The sequence below is a fragment of the Nannobrachium achirus genome (assembly GCF_963921795.1).
Source record: "Nannobrachium achirus genome assembly, chromosome: 6".
In the NCBI taxonomy this organism is placed as follows: Eukaryota; Metazoa; Chordata; class Actinopteri; order Myctophiformes; family Myctophidae; genus Nannobrachium; species Nannobrachium achirus.
The window spans coordinates 56,872,979-56,892,617 of NC_137815.1; the positions used below are offsets into that span (position 1 = coordinate 56,872,979).

The window sequence follows — 19,639 nt, forward strand, 5'->3', positions numbered from 1 at the left end:
ATATACTAGAGGTTCATATCTGGAGATCTCTGTATCTGTCAATATTTGTCCCTTTTATGCCCATATAGGGAGATCTCTGTATCTGTCAGTCCAACCGGTCCTCCCTTAAGGCAATTTTAATATAGGAGATAAATACACACACATACAGAAGGGTGAAAGTGACTAAACCATGGCAGAAAGTATATTTTCAGTACCATTAGAAGCTGGCAACATAATTTAGTGCAAGGGAACTTTGTGTCAGTGTGTTGTTGATTATGTCAACACGCTGGCCATGTTAAGTGTAGGAGACAGCACAGCAGTAGCTGTGCTATCTCATGTAGGGCCATGGTCACGGTGACACCTCCTGAGATTACTGAACGAGTCAAATGAGGTCAGTGCAGAGTACACACTTCCTGTTTGAGGGCCGCTATTTTTGAATACAGGGCGTTCTCCTCTGGAATCTTTTGACATCATGAATGGTCCTCAATGTTTAATATCACTATGTGATAATAGTTTTTTTTAATAAGTAATTATTTGTTTATTAAGTAAGTGGATATGAGGAATTACTGCTTATTTAAAAAAAACTTAAAACTAAAAACATTTCTCTTACTCTCAATTAATAAATGTTAAATCTTCAGATGTGTCAATGTCTTTTATTTGACCATAAGCTTCCCTTTTGGCCCATTTAAAAAAAGAAGAGAAAAAAGGTTATTTTAAACAATCATATACTGTAGAATAGATCATACAGATCCCCTCAACATAATGTGTTTCCTTTCCATCATAGTAAGAATTAATTCTCAACTACTCCTTGAATATGTTTTGCCTCACCTTATGATGTGCTGATTGTTTGATAGTACCTCTTTATATCACCTTAAGCATTCCGTAAGGTCAGTCAATCAAGGAGATGAAATACTGTTCCTTAGTCTATGTTCTTCTTGCATGCCTTATGTGGAACAAAGTCCACAACAACGCTGGGAATGAAGATTATGATTGTAATTTAAATGTGCACACATTTTGAATCAAATCATTGCACTGCATTTGGCCGGGCAGATCAATGTGAACTGCTGGCTGATGCAAGTTAAGTAAACAGGATGTACTGTATCACAGATGAGGAGAGATTCTCTACCGTGGAACAACTAGAACCTCAGACACAAACAACAACAGATACACACTTGTCCAGCATATGGACAAAGTCAGTTTCTTCTCAGAATCGGCTAGCTAGAGCACCCGACTCAGCAGTATAGACCATGTGGTTCCCAAAGGGTGTGCTGAGTGAGGCACACTGGTGTGCACACATTATTCTTGCAATAGGTCTACAGTACATACACAAAGTTATCTTTTAATTTCCTTTAGCCTGTCAGTACTTTGTGCAGACTCATTTCCAAATACAGAGGTAAATTCCATATCCTAAAGATGGAAAAGAAATCAGTCCCTGTCCCTTTCCCTATTTTGAGAATTTCATTATTGGTGAAAATTTTTAATTTCATTGATTGATAATTTTTTTTCCCACCAATCTTCAAACATGTGCAAGCTCACAACACCTAGCAATGCGACCCGTTGTGAGCTTGAATGAATGCAAGTGTGCCTTGACTCATTGGTGTGCACAAGACGTTTTAAAACCACTGGTATGGACAGTGCGTTGTGCATTTGGTAGCAAGCTTTGCCACCATACATTATTGTGTTGTCACATACTCCCATTTTGACATGGCTTCCGCTCATTGCTTGGCTGCCAATACTCTCCTCCCCCCACAGCATTGGGCATTACCATGCTGCGTCCACCACATCACCCCCTTTTTGACTCATTGAGATTCAGTTTGGCACACAAACAATGCCCAGTTCTTGGCACCAAATTTTGAAGAGAGGCACATAAGCTCTTCAGCCTCAGCCTTTTCCCTCACGGTCGTCCCCCTCGTGTTCTGCCAATCCACATGGACCGATGCCAATTTGCGATTTTCGTGCCTTCGTCTAGAAAAACCCAATTGTTCGACACCTGGGCACTCGACAGAATGGATATATTCAATAAGTCAAATGTTTTACCCATGTAGGGTGAGGACTGCTGCTCTGGGCTTCACTTTCTGAGGCAACAGCGAATGGCTTTCATCTATATGTCAATTGATATGTTCCGATCAAGGGTAAGGAATCCGATTCCTGACAGTCTTCCTCTCTAACTCTCTGCAACAGATCGTCCATTTTATTTTCTGCAATGTTCTTATAGGCAGCATGGGAACTGTGAAAGTCAAAGCGTCACATCCGCGAACTGGCGTTTCCCAAGGAACCAAAGCACAACGGTGGGGGCCAGTGGTGGGCAAGGAGGTAGGGAGCGCTTCGTGGTGTTCACTTGGACCGTGCGGTGCGGAAGATTTACTATTCTGTCCATAACGGCACATAACTCGGTAACGGTGCTGAGTCGGCTCATGCGACCATCGTAACACTCGACACGGCAACTCGCTCGCTACCGCTCGCTCGGCAGTGTCTCATATGGCTCATGGTCGCCGGAGACGGCGCGCCTACATCATCATCACCGAAAACAAGCGCTCCTTTCCCATGCAGCCCCCCGCGGACCCACCGTCGCGCTTAGGGTCATTGGGAAAAACGTGGGCGCGTCACATCCGGGGGTGGAAGGAAAAAAAAACATGGTTGTGCTAAACAGCATAGTGCAATAAGTGCATACATTATTACAGTGGAATGTAATCTAATTAGAAGAGTGTAATATCATCAGTTGACAGTACAATAACACGACTATTATGCATTTGGGGGGAGGAAATGTTTTCATAATATAAAAATGATAATATTTCCTAGTTTATAATTTGAAAACCTAAGCAACTACAAATTTAAATGTCATGAGAATGCCAATTGCCTTTTGATAGTGGAGCAGGTTAGTGGAACAATCATTCACTTGAAGGTACGAGCACCAAATTTGGCACACAAGTGCTTCGGAACCTACTCTCTCAAAAGGAATTTTATCCACTTAAAAAAAAAACTAAATGGGCACTATTTTTCAAGATGGCCGCCCTTCGAAGTGGTTTTAAACAGTGTTTGAACTATATTTTGATTGAATAATCCTAATATATGTTTTTGAATATGAGAAATCCAATTCTGCATTTAGAAAATCAAAATGATTGAATATTATGATGATACAATAAAACAAAAAAACAGAGGCAGATTAAGGTAATATTCCATAAGAATATTTCACAAGCACCAAATTTGGCACAAATTATGTCCAGGATGTATTTTCTAAGAAAAGTACATTATCCAGCTGAAACTCCAAGATGACCGCCAGTTGTCAAGATGGCTGCCTCGTCAAATGCACACAAAAAAAAGGTTTTCGAAGTAGAACTTGAATGAACAGAAATGTGTTAATGATCGAAACGTCAAAATGAATGTACACTGACTGGAAGAACTCAATGGTTACAATTAAATTCCAATATGGCCGCCGGTTTTCAAGATGGTGGCTATTACGTGACTCAAAATACAAGTTTTCGGAAGCTGTCTGATCATAGATATTGCTTTAAGGTGAAGGGCAGCATCCATGATCATTCATTGAAATGCTGTGGTCTAGCTCTATAGTGTGTGCCAGCGGCTACGTCATTGTAGTCCTTAGCGGCCATTTCTTGGGTAAAAACACAGGTGTTTCAATTGTTTGATTGCATAGAACTAATGCTATAGTCTAATCAGAACACATGTGTAAGGCTGTGTTTACCCAAGAAATGGACGCTCTTAGAACTACATTTGGCACACCCTATAGGTTTGAACATATAAGAGTGATGTCAATGCACAACCACGGCACACTGGTGACATCACTGCTGTCAAACTCACTTTGTGATGTTTCCGATGTTATGTCTATTACGTGACCACCCAATGTAGAGACATGTGGTACGACAGTAAACATATTGGATTTAATTTCAGAAATAGATGTATTTTAAGTAGATGTATTTTTTTCAAAATAGCCACCAAATAACCAGAATGATTGAGTATTTTTCTAAAAGATGCGTTAAAGACATTAGTTTAGTTTCACTTTCATCTTTTGGAACTGTAAACGACTTGTAGAAGCCACGTAGAGGCTGTCTTTGTTTCTCCCAATGTTTTTTTTCCCTTTTTTTTTAGGTAACGGTATGAAAACACAGAAAAGGTGTCAAAGCATAGGTGGCATGTTTTACGATTCAGAACTTGAATCAACGTAACTTACGTAAAAATATATAATACAAATAACCAACTCAAACATTGCTGGTAATCATGGCTGTTCTATTCCTTTAGTTCTCACATTTGCAGGCACTTCAGGCTGAAGCGATAGTATTTGTATCGTCCTCGTCATTCAGTCTTGCAGCTGCATTTTGTCAACTGCTCACAAATCTGAACAATGGGTTGTCCAGAGAACTTGCCAGACCTCACAATCCTTTTGCCAGCCCCAGTTGGCAGGGCTTTCAGTTAGAACTTTGCACACTGTTGCCTGGCCCCACATGCAGGCGGCAAAATCACGCTCTTTTGAACGACCACCATTTCGACCGGAGGGTTAGCGACTCACTCCACGGAGGTTAGGGTTAGGGTGAGGGTTAGAGTCGGGTGTCGAAAATATGACATGTAGTAACAGCAACACGCTCCCTATGCAGGCAGCTTGGAAGGCATTCGCATACTGAACGAGGGATGCGCTTTTCGGTGGAATAGCATCATAACACCTTTGTCCAGTCTTGCCTCATCAGCCTTGCCTGTAGTGCTGTGCTTGTCATACATGGTGATGACAAACTTCTCAAGCATGTTGAGGTCTGCATCTTCTATGATAGGTGGGTATTGACTGAGCTTATTGAAGACAGGGCTCACTTCAGGGCAAACCTCCCCCATGCTTGCCATGCAGTTTTTTTGCCTTTACCACGAAAAGCTGATATAACATCACAGCCAGTGAAGTTGTGAAAGAACAGCATGGCACTGGATTTCTCTGGGCCAAGATTCACCACCATATCATGAATTGGCAACCCAGGCAAATTCTACACAAATCCTGCATCCTGAAGAGCACAAAAACATTGACTGCAACAGCAAGAATATCTGTGTCGCATGCCATAATCAACTCAGACTTCATCTGTTACTTGGCTGCATGAAGAGCATTTGTGAAGATTCTGGAGTTTGCTTATTCGTGGTTGCAAGGACCTTCAAAGTTGATGGGTTTGTTTGAAAGAGCCTGCTCTCCTTTGGTCACAACTATGACATTGTCGGGACACAGGGTCACTATCTTGTCAGCGGAAGCGTTTCGCTGTTACTACGTGTCATCTTTTCAACACCCAACTCTAACCCTTAACCTAAACCTAACCTCCGTGGGGTGAGTCGCTAACCCTCCCGACGCTCCTTTGTCGAAATAACGGTTGTTCGAAAGAGCGAGATTTCCCCCTTGTCAGCTAGGAAACCGAAGAGCTCACTCTATATGGTTAAAGTTCGAGGGCTATTCTTTTACCACCCAACTGTACAAAATATAAAAAGCACATTGAAATATGGGAAGCAACTAGGTTCAAGCATCTGGTTCCCTACACCTCGCCCGATTGTTCATCCAGTGCCATCTGTGCACCATCCAAGTAACTGAAGCCCTGTTACGTTTGGCCCGTGCACATCCTGTCAATCCAGGTGCAGCTATCTCACTACAATACTACAACTAACTAAACTTAGTTGTATACTACAAACTTCAGTAAACCACTACGGGGGGCGCTCTCCATTCCGACATGTCGCCACTCCGACATTGACTTCTTATTGTCGGAGTGGCAACACTTCCATAGAGGTTAGGTTTAGGGTTAGAGATAGGGTTAGTGTCGGAAAGGAGACATGTCGGAAAGGAGACATGTCGGAATGGAGACATGTAACCCACCACTACAACAGTTAGTAGACTACAACTACAGCTCATACACTACACGCCGACACTGAACCCCATGTCACTAGTGTACCCTGCTTGTGCTTTGACATCACTCTTATAAAAACTTACAAACCAAAAGAGCTTGACCACAGCATTTCAAAGAATGCTCATGGATGCTGCCCTTAATGCAATATCTGTGATCAGACAGCTTCCGAAAACGCTTCTTTTGAGTCACTAACTGTAAAACTGGCAGCCATATTGGAATTCAATTGACACCATTGAGTTCTTCCAGTCAGTGTACATTCATCTTGATGTTTCGATCATTAACACATTTCTGTTCATTCAAGTTCTACTTGGAAAACCTTACATTTTTGATGAGGTGGCCATCTTGAAAACTGGTGGCCATCTTGGATTTTCAGCTGGATAACATACTTTTCTTAGAAAGTACATCCTGGATATCATTTGTGCCACCTTTGGTGCTTGTACCATCAAGTGAACGATTCTTATGGAATATTGACTTAATCTGCTCCACTAGAACTAGGCATAAATCACTGATGTGTGAAAAGATGAGTTAATGTTTTAGCTGTCTTTGAACACACACATCTAGGAGTTGGAAATGGAAATTAACACCGTGATACAAGCGTTACATCTTAAACTGTAACACAAGTTATGAGCATTACTTTTTCCAGAGGAGTTCAGTTATACAAAAGCTTGTTTAAGTCATGTTGGCTTCACTACAATGAACTAATCACAACCTGAGCCTGCACATTCAGGTGTATAGTGACACGCCATCATATTCACTTGAAGAATTACGATTCTTTTTTTTATGACTATTGTTTTTTTACATGTCATGCTATATAGCCTATTTGAGGAACTGCCTTACAGAACTGCCTGTGGTGTTACGTTACAGACAAATATTTGCTCTGTCCTGACGGAAGTATTAGCGTGTATGGTTTGAATAGACAATGAAGTGAGCTTCTTATCAAACAAACTTCCAGTCATTTTGTGCCTGTGCCACCTCAGAGATGGCACAGTAATGCCTACTACATCAGTAAATATTGTTTCTAGTCCACAGCAACAGTTCTGGTATAAAACCTGAATGGGTTTCTGACTCCCAGTGTGTCCCCTCTTGCATTCGCCAGCCAGTCAGAAGAGTTTGATACCATTTGCCGTCTAATTAATTCAACATCTCAATTAAGGCCTCCCACTCTCTGCTGCCCCTGTGTCTTTTCATTCTGCCCCAGTGAGCATGCACTGGCACTCCCACAGCCAGAGTCTGCCAAAACATTTCAATCACTGTCTGCCTTAATTAGGCCAAAGAGGAATTCAGAATGTTAATGAACTGCCTAGCCGCTTTTCAACAACCATGGTTCACATGCTAATTTATGCAAAGCGTCAGGGCCTTTGCATGGTTTGACCATCGTCTACCATAACAGTGTCTGGGCTCAGTCAGCCCCAGCCAAAGTATGGTCCTGTGGGGCCCAGACGGCTCTACTCGGCTTGTATCCCAGACTTCAGTTGGCACAGTAAACAGGGTCCTTTTTCAAAAGACTTGAAGTGGCTTTCACACAGAGAGAAAAAAAAGCGGACGTTCTTTTCCTCCTTTGACGTCGTAGAAGTGGTCGTCTAGCATGGATATTTCCTGCAGCGTTGTCAATCGTTTTTCTCTGGGCATAGCCTCTCTACAGTATATGAATTATTGAACAACATTTATCTTTGGTGATTCATTCGATCATTACGTCAATATCAAGTTTTCCCTGTTGTTTGTGAAAGTAGAAGGGAGCAGTTAACAGGTCACGCCACAGATGTTGTTGTCACCTCGAGCAACTTCCTAAAATGGCCGATGTACAGCCATTTTGTTTTGATCCATTTTCTTCCTTTGCATTGCCTGCTGGCTGTAGTGTACATGCTGAAGGGAGGCCAATGGGGAAAGCCATGTTCAAATTGAGCTATTTACTTCTGCCCGTTAAACAGCAAGCTTCCGTAGGGTAGTGAAGATATAGTCTCAAGCCAAGTTTCTGGGTGAAATAGGCACTAATTATTGGCGCAGCTTTCCTATTGCACGCCAACCTCTCTGGATGCCAGTGAGTTATGTTTTAGACTGTGTAAATTAGCACACTTTCCACATAAATAACAGTGTATTTTGTCTTCAATTCACTTCACTAAAAAAATAAACTACAGTGCATTTTTTTTCATACCCTTCCTTTATTTATATGACAGTTTTATGCCAGTCATTCACATAATTCTATACTGACCTTATACGTTTGCAGTAACAGTGTGGCTAATCTTGGGAGGAAATTGGTCCTTGATAAAACTGTTACCAGACTACAGAGCCTCCACCAATAGCAAGTGGTGTCATTAGAATAATTCAGTGGGATTTGTGTGTGTGTGTGTGTGTGTGTGTGTGTGTGTGTGTGTGTGTGTGTGTGCGTCCGTGCGTGCGTGCGTGCGCGCGTGTGTACTCGCTCGCATGTGCACTGTTTTGTGTGTGAGGAGCTATATTTTTATTGTACAAAAGTGTGTGTTTTTATTATTAGGTGGGTATGCATTCATGTGTTTTTGCATGTGTGTGAACTGTGAATATGTGTTTGTGCATTATTATGTGATGTGTGAATGTCTTTCCCCCAGTTTCAGATCTACATGAAATATCTGCAAGTGATCTCTTAATGTGTATCATAGTTAGAAATTTAGCATACCAGAGGAGCCAAGATCACAAATGACAAATTTCAGCCGATCTGAGAGCTTGTAGCACACTGTTGTAGATTGGCTATTTCATTGTGCAACAAAGTATAAATTAACTACTTGATGTAGGACTTATGGGCAGTCCCCACCACTTAAACCCTATCCACCTGTTTCCGCAAGACTTTACTGTAGCATTATCTGTGGGACACTTCCGGTTAACAGCAGACATACAAGCTCACGTCGCGTTGCAAATGCAACCGTTGTGAGCTTGTAGATCACACTCGGCTGCGACGCCGGAAATGCCGCTCGCCTTCTGTGCAATGCACGATGGGATGTTGGAAAGTTGTGGATATACTTAGTTGATCGGGGTCCCCCAGGGCTCTGTACTTTGTCTGATTCTTTTTCTTATACTCTACACAGATGTAGTGTGCGGGCGTATCATTTTGTTATTGATCTACTCCACACGAACAAATCTCTTCAGCAAAATGAGTCGATCTACAAGCATGTCTGGCTTTCTGTCTTTCAAGCTGTCCTACAATCTGTCACCAGGCTACAATTTAACAATCTTTTGTCTTTATTTTTTCTCTTACAGTTGGACTGAAGCACGCTGTAAACCACCTCCTTACGACACAAACCCTCTGTTCTTGAGGCTGAGGTAGTAGATTGAATAGTTGTGGGGTTTGTGCTCTCCCTCTGAGATAACTATACAATCTACTGTCTTTCCTAAGGAGACAGGCTGATCAACTGTTACACTCAAGACTAGAACTCTGTCACGAGTTACGACCTGGAACACGTGGATGTTATTTTGATCTACTTTAGAGTGAACCAAGTACTATTAAAGAAAACATTCAACACCAGCATCAAAAGACACACCAGGGTGGATTTGAGTTTGTCTAAATTAATAACGCTTGATTAATAATGCTCTCGGTTATCTTATCTCTAACTTACAACCTATATTTAGTTGACCAGAGTCCCCCAAGGGTCTATACTTGGTCAGTTGGTCCTCTCTTTTTTCCCCCATCTACACCAAATCTCCCTGCCAAAAGTAGACAATCTAGAAGCTCACAATGCAATACATCGCAACACAGCACATTGTGAGCTTCCTCTGCTATTTTCACTTAATGTTCACCTATTATGACATGCCCAGAAGAGGGATGATAGGGTTCATGTGTGGTAAAAAGAAGATTTCTTAAAAAAAGAAATACTGTATTTTATGTTTTGCCAATGGTTGTATTGAAGGTACAATTCAATGTACAGGGTACATTGAAGGTACAGTGGTGACTGGGACCTGGCAAGGTGAGGTAGTAGGTTGTATAGTTTGTGGGAGGGATTGAATCCTATTCAGGTGATAACTATACAGTCTAGTGCCTTCCTTGAGAGGTGCAATGAACATTTGGAACAAGGAACTCCCAAAGCACTGAAACTCGCTGGCTGGAGGCACTTTTGTGCCATCTGGTGGGCAGGAAAAACATGTTTGCTCCACAACTTCCTGTACAGAATCCCAGTTATTAGTTTTCTTTCTCCTTAACTTTCTCAAGTTAAGGACCATATCTGGACAAACTCAAGGGCTACAAAGGTATAGTTGAGCTATTAATAAAATAGCCTAACGACACAGGATGCTTTATTGAATATAGTAACTAACTTACAAAGGCAAATATTATAATATTCTATATATTGATGTATTTATTTTTTGCTTATTTTTTTGTTTTTCAAATTTTAAAGTCAATACAAATAAAATGTTTCAGGTTCAACAGTATGTTGTTTGCTATTTGATAATGCTTAAAGGAGTAGTTCACCCCCAAAATGACTTTTTTTCTATTGATTACTCATGCCATGGAGACTAGAGTTCAATAATATTTCTTTGGTTTTTGTCACATTCCTAAGACAAAAATGTGATAACAATACATTTTCCCCCATTGATTCCGGATGGTGACCCGTTTCGAAACGGGTCACCATCCGGAAACAATGGGGGAAAATTTACTCGAATCAAATTTTTGTCTTAGGAATGTGACAAAAAACAAAAAATATTATTGAACTCTAGTCGCCATGGCATGAGTAATCAATAGGAAAAAAAAGTCATTTTGGGGGTGAACTACTCCTTTAAGGAATGCTTTAAGGTCTCTTTATGTGTAGAAAAAAAAGAATTACACAATACATATTGTGTGTCTAGTTGTTTTGTGCATCCATGTAGTTAATAAATGCAACAAATTCTGATCGCCATCTACTAAAGGGACTTTTCACAGAAATATACACATTTATGAAGTAAGAGTTAATAATGTATTAAAATGAAACTAGATACTGTAGACTAATGATTATTCAAAGTCCATAACATGACACAAGCCAAATATGACTGTTGAAATGGGTTTTAATGAATTAAACCTATAGCACCTGCCACTTTTAGCACCTGGGCGAGGTAGCTTCTCGTGCACGCATCCGCCTGGGTGACAGCAGACTGCTTGGCGAGCGCTAGCGTTTTGGCATGGGATCAACTTTACACCAAAAAAATATATAATGCACAGACCTGGTTGGTTGTTTAAGTTGGATAAAATGTGGCCAAAATTATTCCAAATATGGAGGTGACTGACGTCTGACATCGCATACATAATAGAGCTTTTAAGTGATGAAATGAACACAAGTACAGTGAGTGAGAATACTGTATGTGTTATACTATACCCCCAACTTTGGTACATCAGAGCATTTAAAAATATTTTGTTTTTACTGAGGGCTTTTCTTTTTCTTCTGTTGGTGGCTAATCATCTTAAATAATTGCATTTCATTTGGTCTTGCTCTAGTGGGGTACAAACACAGAAGAATGTAATTTATCTCTTCTGTGGGGGAAATAGTTTTAGGATGGTTTGTTAATTATGGCTTTTGGGGAATAACATGCTACATTGGGCAGGTATGGACTATATGGAGAGGTAGGTATAGGCAGGTATGTTAAATGTAAGGAGAACAGACCGTGTATACATGCAACATCCTACCAAAGAATGTGTAACTGTAACAGATTTATAACAAAGTTAGTCGAGAATGTTATTTTGATTAATCTGTATTGCTCATATGAATGAAAAGTTTTAAAAGCATCCCAGAAATTAAAAATAAAAATAAAATAAACGTAATTGTAAAATCCTGTAAACAATGCCCATTCTCTGTAATTAAGGGCTCACTGAAACGGAGGAGGCAAAATCTCTCAAAGCCTAGTTACCAGTGGTAAAGTAGCTAAGTACATTTACTTAAGTACTATACTTACAGTAAGTACAATCTTTAGGTATTTGTTCTTTACTTGAGTATTTCTAATTTCCAATACCTTTACTTCTACCCCACTACATCTCGGATCCAAATATTGTACTTTTGCTCCACTATACACGTAATTATTTGAAAACTTTAGTTACTATTTTCTACTTCGCAGATTTAGATAAATTATAGTATTATAAAACATTAACAACTTTAGCACTATTTTACACCGTGGCTATTTGAAAATAGCCGATCTACAAGTTCACAATGCGTCCCGATGTGGCACGTTAGGGTTAGGGTTATGGTTAGTCCTTTTTTAATTATGGTAGGTCATTTTATTTTCACTTGTTTGTTTTCTTTGAGAAATTCTTATTTTTATTCCTGTCTCAAAAATAATATTATTATGCTTAGAGAGTACAGCATGAGTAATTCATCTGTAAATGTGATGCCACTTAAGACACACATATATTGTGCAGTGTCATCCCGCATAGATGAATTTAAATAAACTATATTATTTATGGGTTGCTAAGGCAAAGCTGAATCAAACAATACATTCATGTGGTGTTAGTACATGGCCAATCTTATCAACAATCCTAAAGTGCCAATAGGTCTAGGTATTAATAGGCTACTGTACTCTATAAGTGTTATGAATTATGACCTTTATCTGCTTGACCCAGTGCACAGTGCACATGTGTGGTGAATCACTCAACTACCCATGATATGATCACCATCAACTACTTTATGAGACAGTCTGACGTCTGTGTACAATGATACGAGATGCATGTTCTATCCTATTCATTCTTGTCCTGGTCTCATATCTTATGGTCATGTCATGTGTCCAATATTGTATAAATTCTCTATGTGTGTATTAAACTTCAAGAACCTGCCGTGTGATACTGCCTGGTGTCATTTTGTTCTCCACGCGTGCGACTCAACTGAAACATCACTCCCCACCCTTAGTTAGATGGAGACTCTTAAATTAAGGGACCACAAGTTTGGTCAACCGAAATCATTGGGACTCCAGCATGAATAACTAGGACCACAATGGAAACAAGTCCCACAAGTTCTGGGAGCATGAGAACATTTTGGCGGTGTGGTGACGGTGCTATGACAATAGTTAACATGAGAGCGTTATATAGGTAACAAGAAATGGATGACCATTGTTTGTGCTAATGGAAATTGCTACTTTTACAGAATACATTACTGCAGCAATTTGACAGGTTTCATGTGTTAAAGCAAGGAGAATCAATCACAATCTGCTAGTCTATGTGTAGAGTTTGTGAAAATGGTATGTATGGATGTTATCAGCACCCTTTGAAGAATTGTCAACACATATGTTCTCTTCTGCCAGGTGAAAACCAGATCCAAATGTTCCTCCTTTCCTCATTTGGTTTAGTTTTCTCTAGGCATTTGGCAGGCGTACGGTAGGTAGTTTTGTTACTCTGTGTGACAGGTACAACTCAACTCACAATTCAACTCACACAGTCTGACCAGGTGGATATCAAAATTTTACCTTTTTCACATAAAATATGACATGGCCCGATTAGGGGTCCTACCTACAGTATTTTCACCAGGTTCTATGTTCCCCACCCACCCTTCCCCCCAAAAAGTTCTATGTTCCTTGCTCAACCAAGAAAAGGATCTATGTTCCCCACCCAAAAAAGGTATATGTTCCCAACTCAAATGCAGGACATGTTGGGACAGCTGGGCACTAAGAACATCCTAATTTAGGTGCCCACATGTTCCTAGTGCCCAAATGTTTCCACCCCTAAGTGTCTACTCGTCCAGGCCCACTCATTCAAATGCCCACATCATGTCCCTAGTGCCCCCCTGTTCCACTAGTATTCGTAATTTCTCCCCATTATGTTCTGTTGTGTGTTTAGAGTTGTTATTGATAATTAGAAGTGAATGTTTCCTGCACTTTTGGATGAGTGGGTCACATAGAACCTTTTTTAGTTGAGAGGGGAACATAGAACCTTTTTTGTGGGGGTAGGCCTAAGTGGGGAACACAGAACCTGGGGAACATATGGGACCTTTTTTTGTAAGCAGGGAACATACAACCTTTTTTGTGGGAGTAAGTGGAGAACATAGAACCTGGGGAACATAGGTATGGTCGACCATGATTGTACAAGACAGCTAAATAGTCAGCAGTAGCAGCACTTGAACTTGTGCAAGTGCTTCCTCAGTAGAAAAGGGAATTGAATAGCATTTCATTCAATCCTTTTCAATGAATTCAGTGCATAATTATTTTTTATTTTTGCACATCATGATCATTATTGATACAAAAGCGTTGAGTGAAGTTAATATGCATGGCTTTGATGCAGACGAAAATGATATATGGTTGTTCACTGTCATCTAGTGGCGGTAACATGCAACTGCAGGTACTTTTGGTACAGTGCTGTTTAATATTTTACGTGATGCATGCAGTTAATGTAAATTCAATGTCATATCATCTGTGTCATTTGTACATTCTCCGAGTAAAACAAGGATTTTACAATGATATTGTATTGATAGCCTATAATGTAATATCATTTGAAATATTATATCAAATCGGGTCCTTGTAGGCTAATAATTAAAAACAAGAAAAACGTTGAGAATGACTGCAAGCCTCTTCTATTGATACAGTTGTGTCAGGGAGGAGGGCAGGCCCCGGGAGGCGAGTATTATTCCTACCCCGGGAGGGGTGGAAAGTCAGTGCTGGTTGCTGTAGTACTATGATGATCATGCAAATGATGCATGGAGAAAATGAGAGAAGGTGCACATAAAGAGACATACAGAGTGAGGATGTATAAGTGATTGAAGAGATGCCGAGGAAGAGAATCTTATGACCCAGGTTTGTGGCCAGCAAAAACATTTATAAACATTCGAACAATGTAAGGCTACACTTACCATGAGCAAAGTTCCTGTAGAGACCAAAAGTCTGTAATGCGAGGTCCTTCTGATGTCCTTGTCCTTCCTCAGGCCTACTTCAATTTTTCTTCTCAGTGCATTGACCAATCGATCTAAAGTTTAGATTCTAAACTTGCACATATGGGCAATGAGAATTGGTATGAAGGCACTGCAGGTCGTCTTAATGTAAGGCTAGTAGGCCTATGAAGGGACTGGGGGAGACACTTTATAACTTTTCCTAAATGAAAACCTTTTGTACATGCATACACTCTCACTTAATTAAGACTCGTGGCTCAGAGGGAAATGTTCCATAGTTAATATGGCAGGTGTTTCTAATTGTCTAATTGTGCTCTCCTCTTTAGTGCTAGCTAGTACACAAGCTCACGCCGCCCACGTATGTATGCACGCACAGCCACACACACAAGCACACACGCACACAGGCACACTGCATGGTCTTCCCTTGACCACATTATTGTTTACATATTAATGCAATGTCAGTCTTCCTCTGGGGAGCATTTGCTCAGTGAAATTAATGGCAGTAGTTCTTGAGCAGTGCTCCTGGAAGGAAGCACCAACATCTGACTTTGTCCGGACCCCAAGCGTGGCCTACATCTGGCCTACATCTTGGCACAAAGTGCTCAAAGTTTGTTTTCTGGGCTCTGAAGCGTGGCCTACATCTGGCCTACATCTTGGCACAAAGCGCTCAAAGTTGACGCCCAGGGTCACATTGACCAAGCTTCACGTGATGCTTAATAAAACTCATAAATAGCACCACACACACTAGGTGTGACTTTTGAAATTTGTGTGGCACAATAGGAATACCATGGGGTCACTAAAATCAGTATAGGGTCCTCTGAGGAGTGAGGACCATGAAAGTGCTCAGCATATTCCATGGCAATTCTCCACCTAGTAGTTTCTTAGGACTAAAAATCGTTGCCCAAAGTGGTAAAAAGGTGCGCTTAGTGGAACACGTTTCTTGTCTATGATGTCAGTCATCTATGATGTATCTATGATGTATGACTCAATATGGCAAGGTTATATTTCAATTGTCATTGACTTCAATTAAATAAAATAACCTATAGGAGGGAGGGCCTAGATTTATTATTTAGTTTTCTAGTTCAGGTTCCAAACAGTAGCAGGGGTTGGGTCACTGTTGCCATATGGGAGATAACCAGTCAAAGCGTTCGTTTATCAACCCCTATCCAGACTATGACCAGGACGGCCTCACATCCAACGCAGGTAATGAGCCCTTAATTGACGCCAACGGGAAGGTGAGTGCCGCCTTCCAGAAAAAAGTCCAGAATAAGATTAAAGACCTCCTGGAACAGATGGAGCAAGGCCTGGAGACCGCCGACTCTCGCGACTTCTCCACCTACACCGGCTGGACAGGCATCGCACTGCTCTACCTGCAACTGCACCGTGTGTCCCACGAGGCCTCGCACTTGCAGAGAGCTCTGGATTACGTGAAGAGACCCCTGAGGAACCTGAAGGGCCGGGTGGAGACCTTTCTGTGCGGAGATGCTGGGCCCCTAGCGGTGGGGGCTGTGGTCCATCACAGGCTGGGGAACACCGCCAACAGCAAGGAGTGTCTGACCAAACTTCTTCAACTGCAGAGGGCGATACTGAGTGCAGCATCAGACATGCCAGATGAGCTGCTGTACGGTCGAGCTGGTTACCTCTATGCTCTGCTCTATGTCAACAAGGAGATAGGACCCAATACAGTGGACGATAGCACCATCACTAAGGTGGTCACAGCCATTCTGGTGTCTGGTAAGAACCTATCAGCAAAGCAGAAGAAGACAGAGCGCTGTCCGCTGCTCTATGAGTGGTATAAGGAACAGTATGTTGGTGCAGCCCATGGCCTGTCTGGCATCTACTACATGATCATGCAGCCAGGGGCAAAGGTTGAGCCAGATGTGCTCACAGAGTTGGTGCGGCCGAGCATCGACTACGTCCGGCACAAGAGGTTTCCCTCTGGAAACTACCCCTCGGCGCTAAGCAAAGAGAGCGACCGGCTGGTTCACTGGTGTCACGGAGCCCCCGGTGTGGTGCACATGTTCATCATGGCATACAAGGTGTTTAAAGACGAGAAGTACCTTCGGCATGCAGTGGAGTGTGGAGAGGTGATCTGGCACAGAGGCCTGTTGAGGAAAGGTTATGGAATCTGCCACGGCACAGCCGGGAATGGATACGCCTTCCTCTCCCTCTACCGACTCACTCAGGAAAAGAAATATTTGTACCGCGCCTGCAAGTTTGCAGAGTGGTGTTTGGACTACGGGACCCATGGCTGTCGCATCCCTGACAGGCCCTACTCTCTCTTCGAAGGCATGGCAGGCACCATCCACTACCTGTCTGAGATGGCCCTGCCTGAATCCTCCAGTTTCCCTGCCTTTGAACTTTGACCTGCACACCCCGATCCTGGGCCACAGAGATTATGGGAATGAAGAAGCTGATGGTGATGGTGGTGCCGGCAGGTTGAGGTTGGTGACAATTTTGGTCGTCATCATGTTGTTAAGAATCAAGCCCTGCGTGAAGTGAGCCGTGCTAGTTATTATGAGTTAATTGTGGGCTCGCATGAAAGGCGAGAACACTATGTTATCTTCATTATATAGCGAGTTCCGTCGCAGACAGTACAAAAGCAGGGCCCTTAGCCAATGAGGTGCAGTTGAGGTGTGGAAAATCTGGGAGTGGTGTTAGCTGGAGGTTGAGCTTCACATGACAGTTAGCACGCTGCAGAATATAGTCACGAACGAGCCCACACTGTTTCGTAGGAACAGTATTTCTAGTTTAGCATAACATTCTAGAATCTCATCCAGATACAATGCTAACTCATATTGAATCTAATGACGTTTTCCCAAACAGGAGTGCAGGAGCCTGATTTATACTTGGTCTATCTGTCTGAAAGCACATCTAAATAAGCATGTATCACTCTCACATGAAAATTCTCATAATGTTATGACACGTTGTGAGCTTGTAGATCTTATACTTTCAACAAGCGACAATTTTGTATGGCGTATAAATTAACTAGACCAGGTCAACCTGGTTGTGCCAGACCCCCCGTCTGTCATCATCATTTATGACATCATGCCTTTTGTAGGCATGTCATCATCATGTCATCATCATATATACCCTTTATATAGAAAACCCGGACCGACAGACATTTGCTTATGTAGGCCTACCCATTTCATGGGTCTGGCAATAACCACATCATTCATCTCTTGTTTTTCGTTTGTATTAAGCTATGGTCCTCACACACTCACTGAAGTTCAGTGCTTAAGGTTTGAATCTTTCTTTGAAAGGACATTGCAATGGAAACGTTGATTGGTTGATATTTACAAAAGCCAGTAGGCACACCTTATTCCCACACATATATTTTCAATGGTTCTCTGATTGAGCTGAAAATAGTTTGTAATCTTAATTTATCTCCACTGCACAGGTGATTAGCCATGCATGTTTTACCAGAGCCCTGTTTGTCAGCACTACCTGCTTCCACCTCTCACGGCAAGGACGTAGGGTTGGATTTCGAGAGGCAATCTTTCTTTTTTTGGCGCCTCAGTGGGTCACCAAGTAAGTGCACATACCATAAAGAAAGCTCTGGTCCTTCCTTTGTCTTGCATGCAGCTGACCCCGGTTTGAATCTTCCCAAGGTATGCACTGCTCTGTGAGACACTGCGCCCGCCTCTTTTTAATAGATTCTTTTTGCAGTTTTTCCACTGTATCAAACTTTTTATAACTATTATAAATACAACGTTTTTGTATTTTTTCTTTGGTTATTGTAATTGATTATCAGGTTGGTCCTGACCCCAGGCCCCCCTGTCATGTGCATTAAATAAATGCACATGACAGGGGAATCATGGAATCATTTACTGCCCTCCCCTCAGGCGCAGGACAAGATGGAGTGTGGATTCTTTCTGGATGTTGTAGTCAGAAAGGGTGCGTCCATCTTCCAGTTGCTTACCAGCGAAAATCAATCTCTGCTGGTCAGGGGGAATTCCTTCCTTGTCTTGGATCTTGGCTTTGACATTCTCAATGTTATCGCTTGCCTCAACCTCCAAGGTGATGGTCTTGCCAGTGAGGGTCTTGACGAAGATCTGCATTCCTCCCCTCAGACGCAGCACAAGATGGAGGGTGGATTCTTTCTGGATATTGTAGTCAGAAAGGGTGCGTCCATCTTCCAGTTGCTTACCAGCAAAGATTAGTCTCTGCTGGTCAGGTGGAATTCCTTCCTTGTCTTGGATCTTGGCTTTGACATTCTCAATGTTGTCACTTGGCTCAACCTCCAAGGTGATGGTCTTGCCAGTGAGAGTCTTGACAAAGATCTGCATTCCTCCCCTCAGACGCAGCACAAGATGGAGGGTGGATTCTTTCTGGATGTTGTAGTCAGAAAGGGTGCGTCCATCTTCCAGTTGCTTACCAGCGAAGATCAATCTCTGCTGGTCAGGGGGAATTCCTTCCTTGTCTTGGATCTTGGCTTTGACATTCTCAATGTTATCGCTTGCCTCAACCTCCAAGGTGATGGTCTTGCCAGTGAGGGTCTTGACGAAGATCTGCATTCCTCCCCTCAGACGCAGCACAAGATGGAGTGTGGATTCTTTCTGGATGTTGTAGTCAGAAAGGGTGCGTCCATCTTCCAGTTGCTTACCAGCGAAGATCAATCTCTGCTGGTCAGGAGGAATTCCTTCCTTGTCTTGGATCTTGGCTTTGACATTCTCAATGTTATCACTTGCCTCAACCTCCAAGGTGATGGTCTTGCCAGTGAGGGTCTTCACAAAAATCTGCATGTTTGCGGAATATTAACTGCTATCTGTATACTTTTATCTTGGTATTCTGTTTTCTGCAACAAACACTCTACAAACTGCACTGAATGCTTGAACATACCTTCTCTTATATTGACAGTGATGTCACAGTTCACTATGTCACTAAGCTCCAAAATCTGGCTTTCGCTCAGGGTCACAGTGGCCAAGCTTCGTGGGACACTTAATACACTGCTCACTTCACACTGGGTGTGATATTTACACTGCACAGCAG

General features: G+C 42.0%; 1 protein-coding gene across 1 annotated transcript; it reads left to right on the top strand.

Moving 5' to 3' along the window:
• Nucleotides 1–15,771: 15,771 nt before the first annotated feature.
• Nucleotides 15,772–17,013, top strand: LOC308287187 (lanC-like protein 2; the record flags this gene model as incomplete). The annotated part of the gene is made up of 1 exon (XM_080728305.1): nucleotides 15,772–17,013. One exon carries the CDS (start codon nucleotides 15,772–15,774, stop codon nucleotides 17,011–17,013), a length of 1,242 nt encoding a protein of 413 aa, XP_080584431.1.
• Between the last annotated feature and the right edge of the window lie 2,626 nt (nucleotides 17,014–19,639).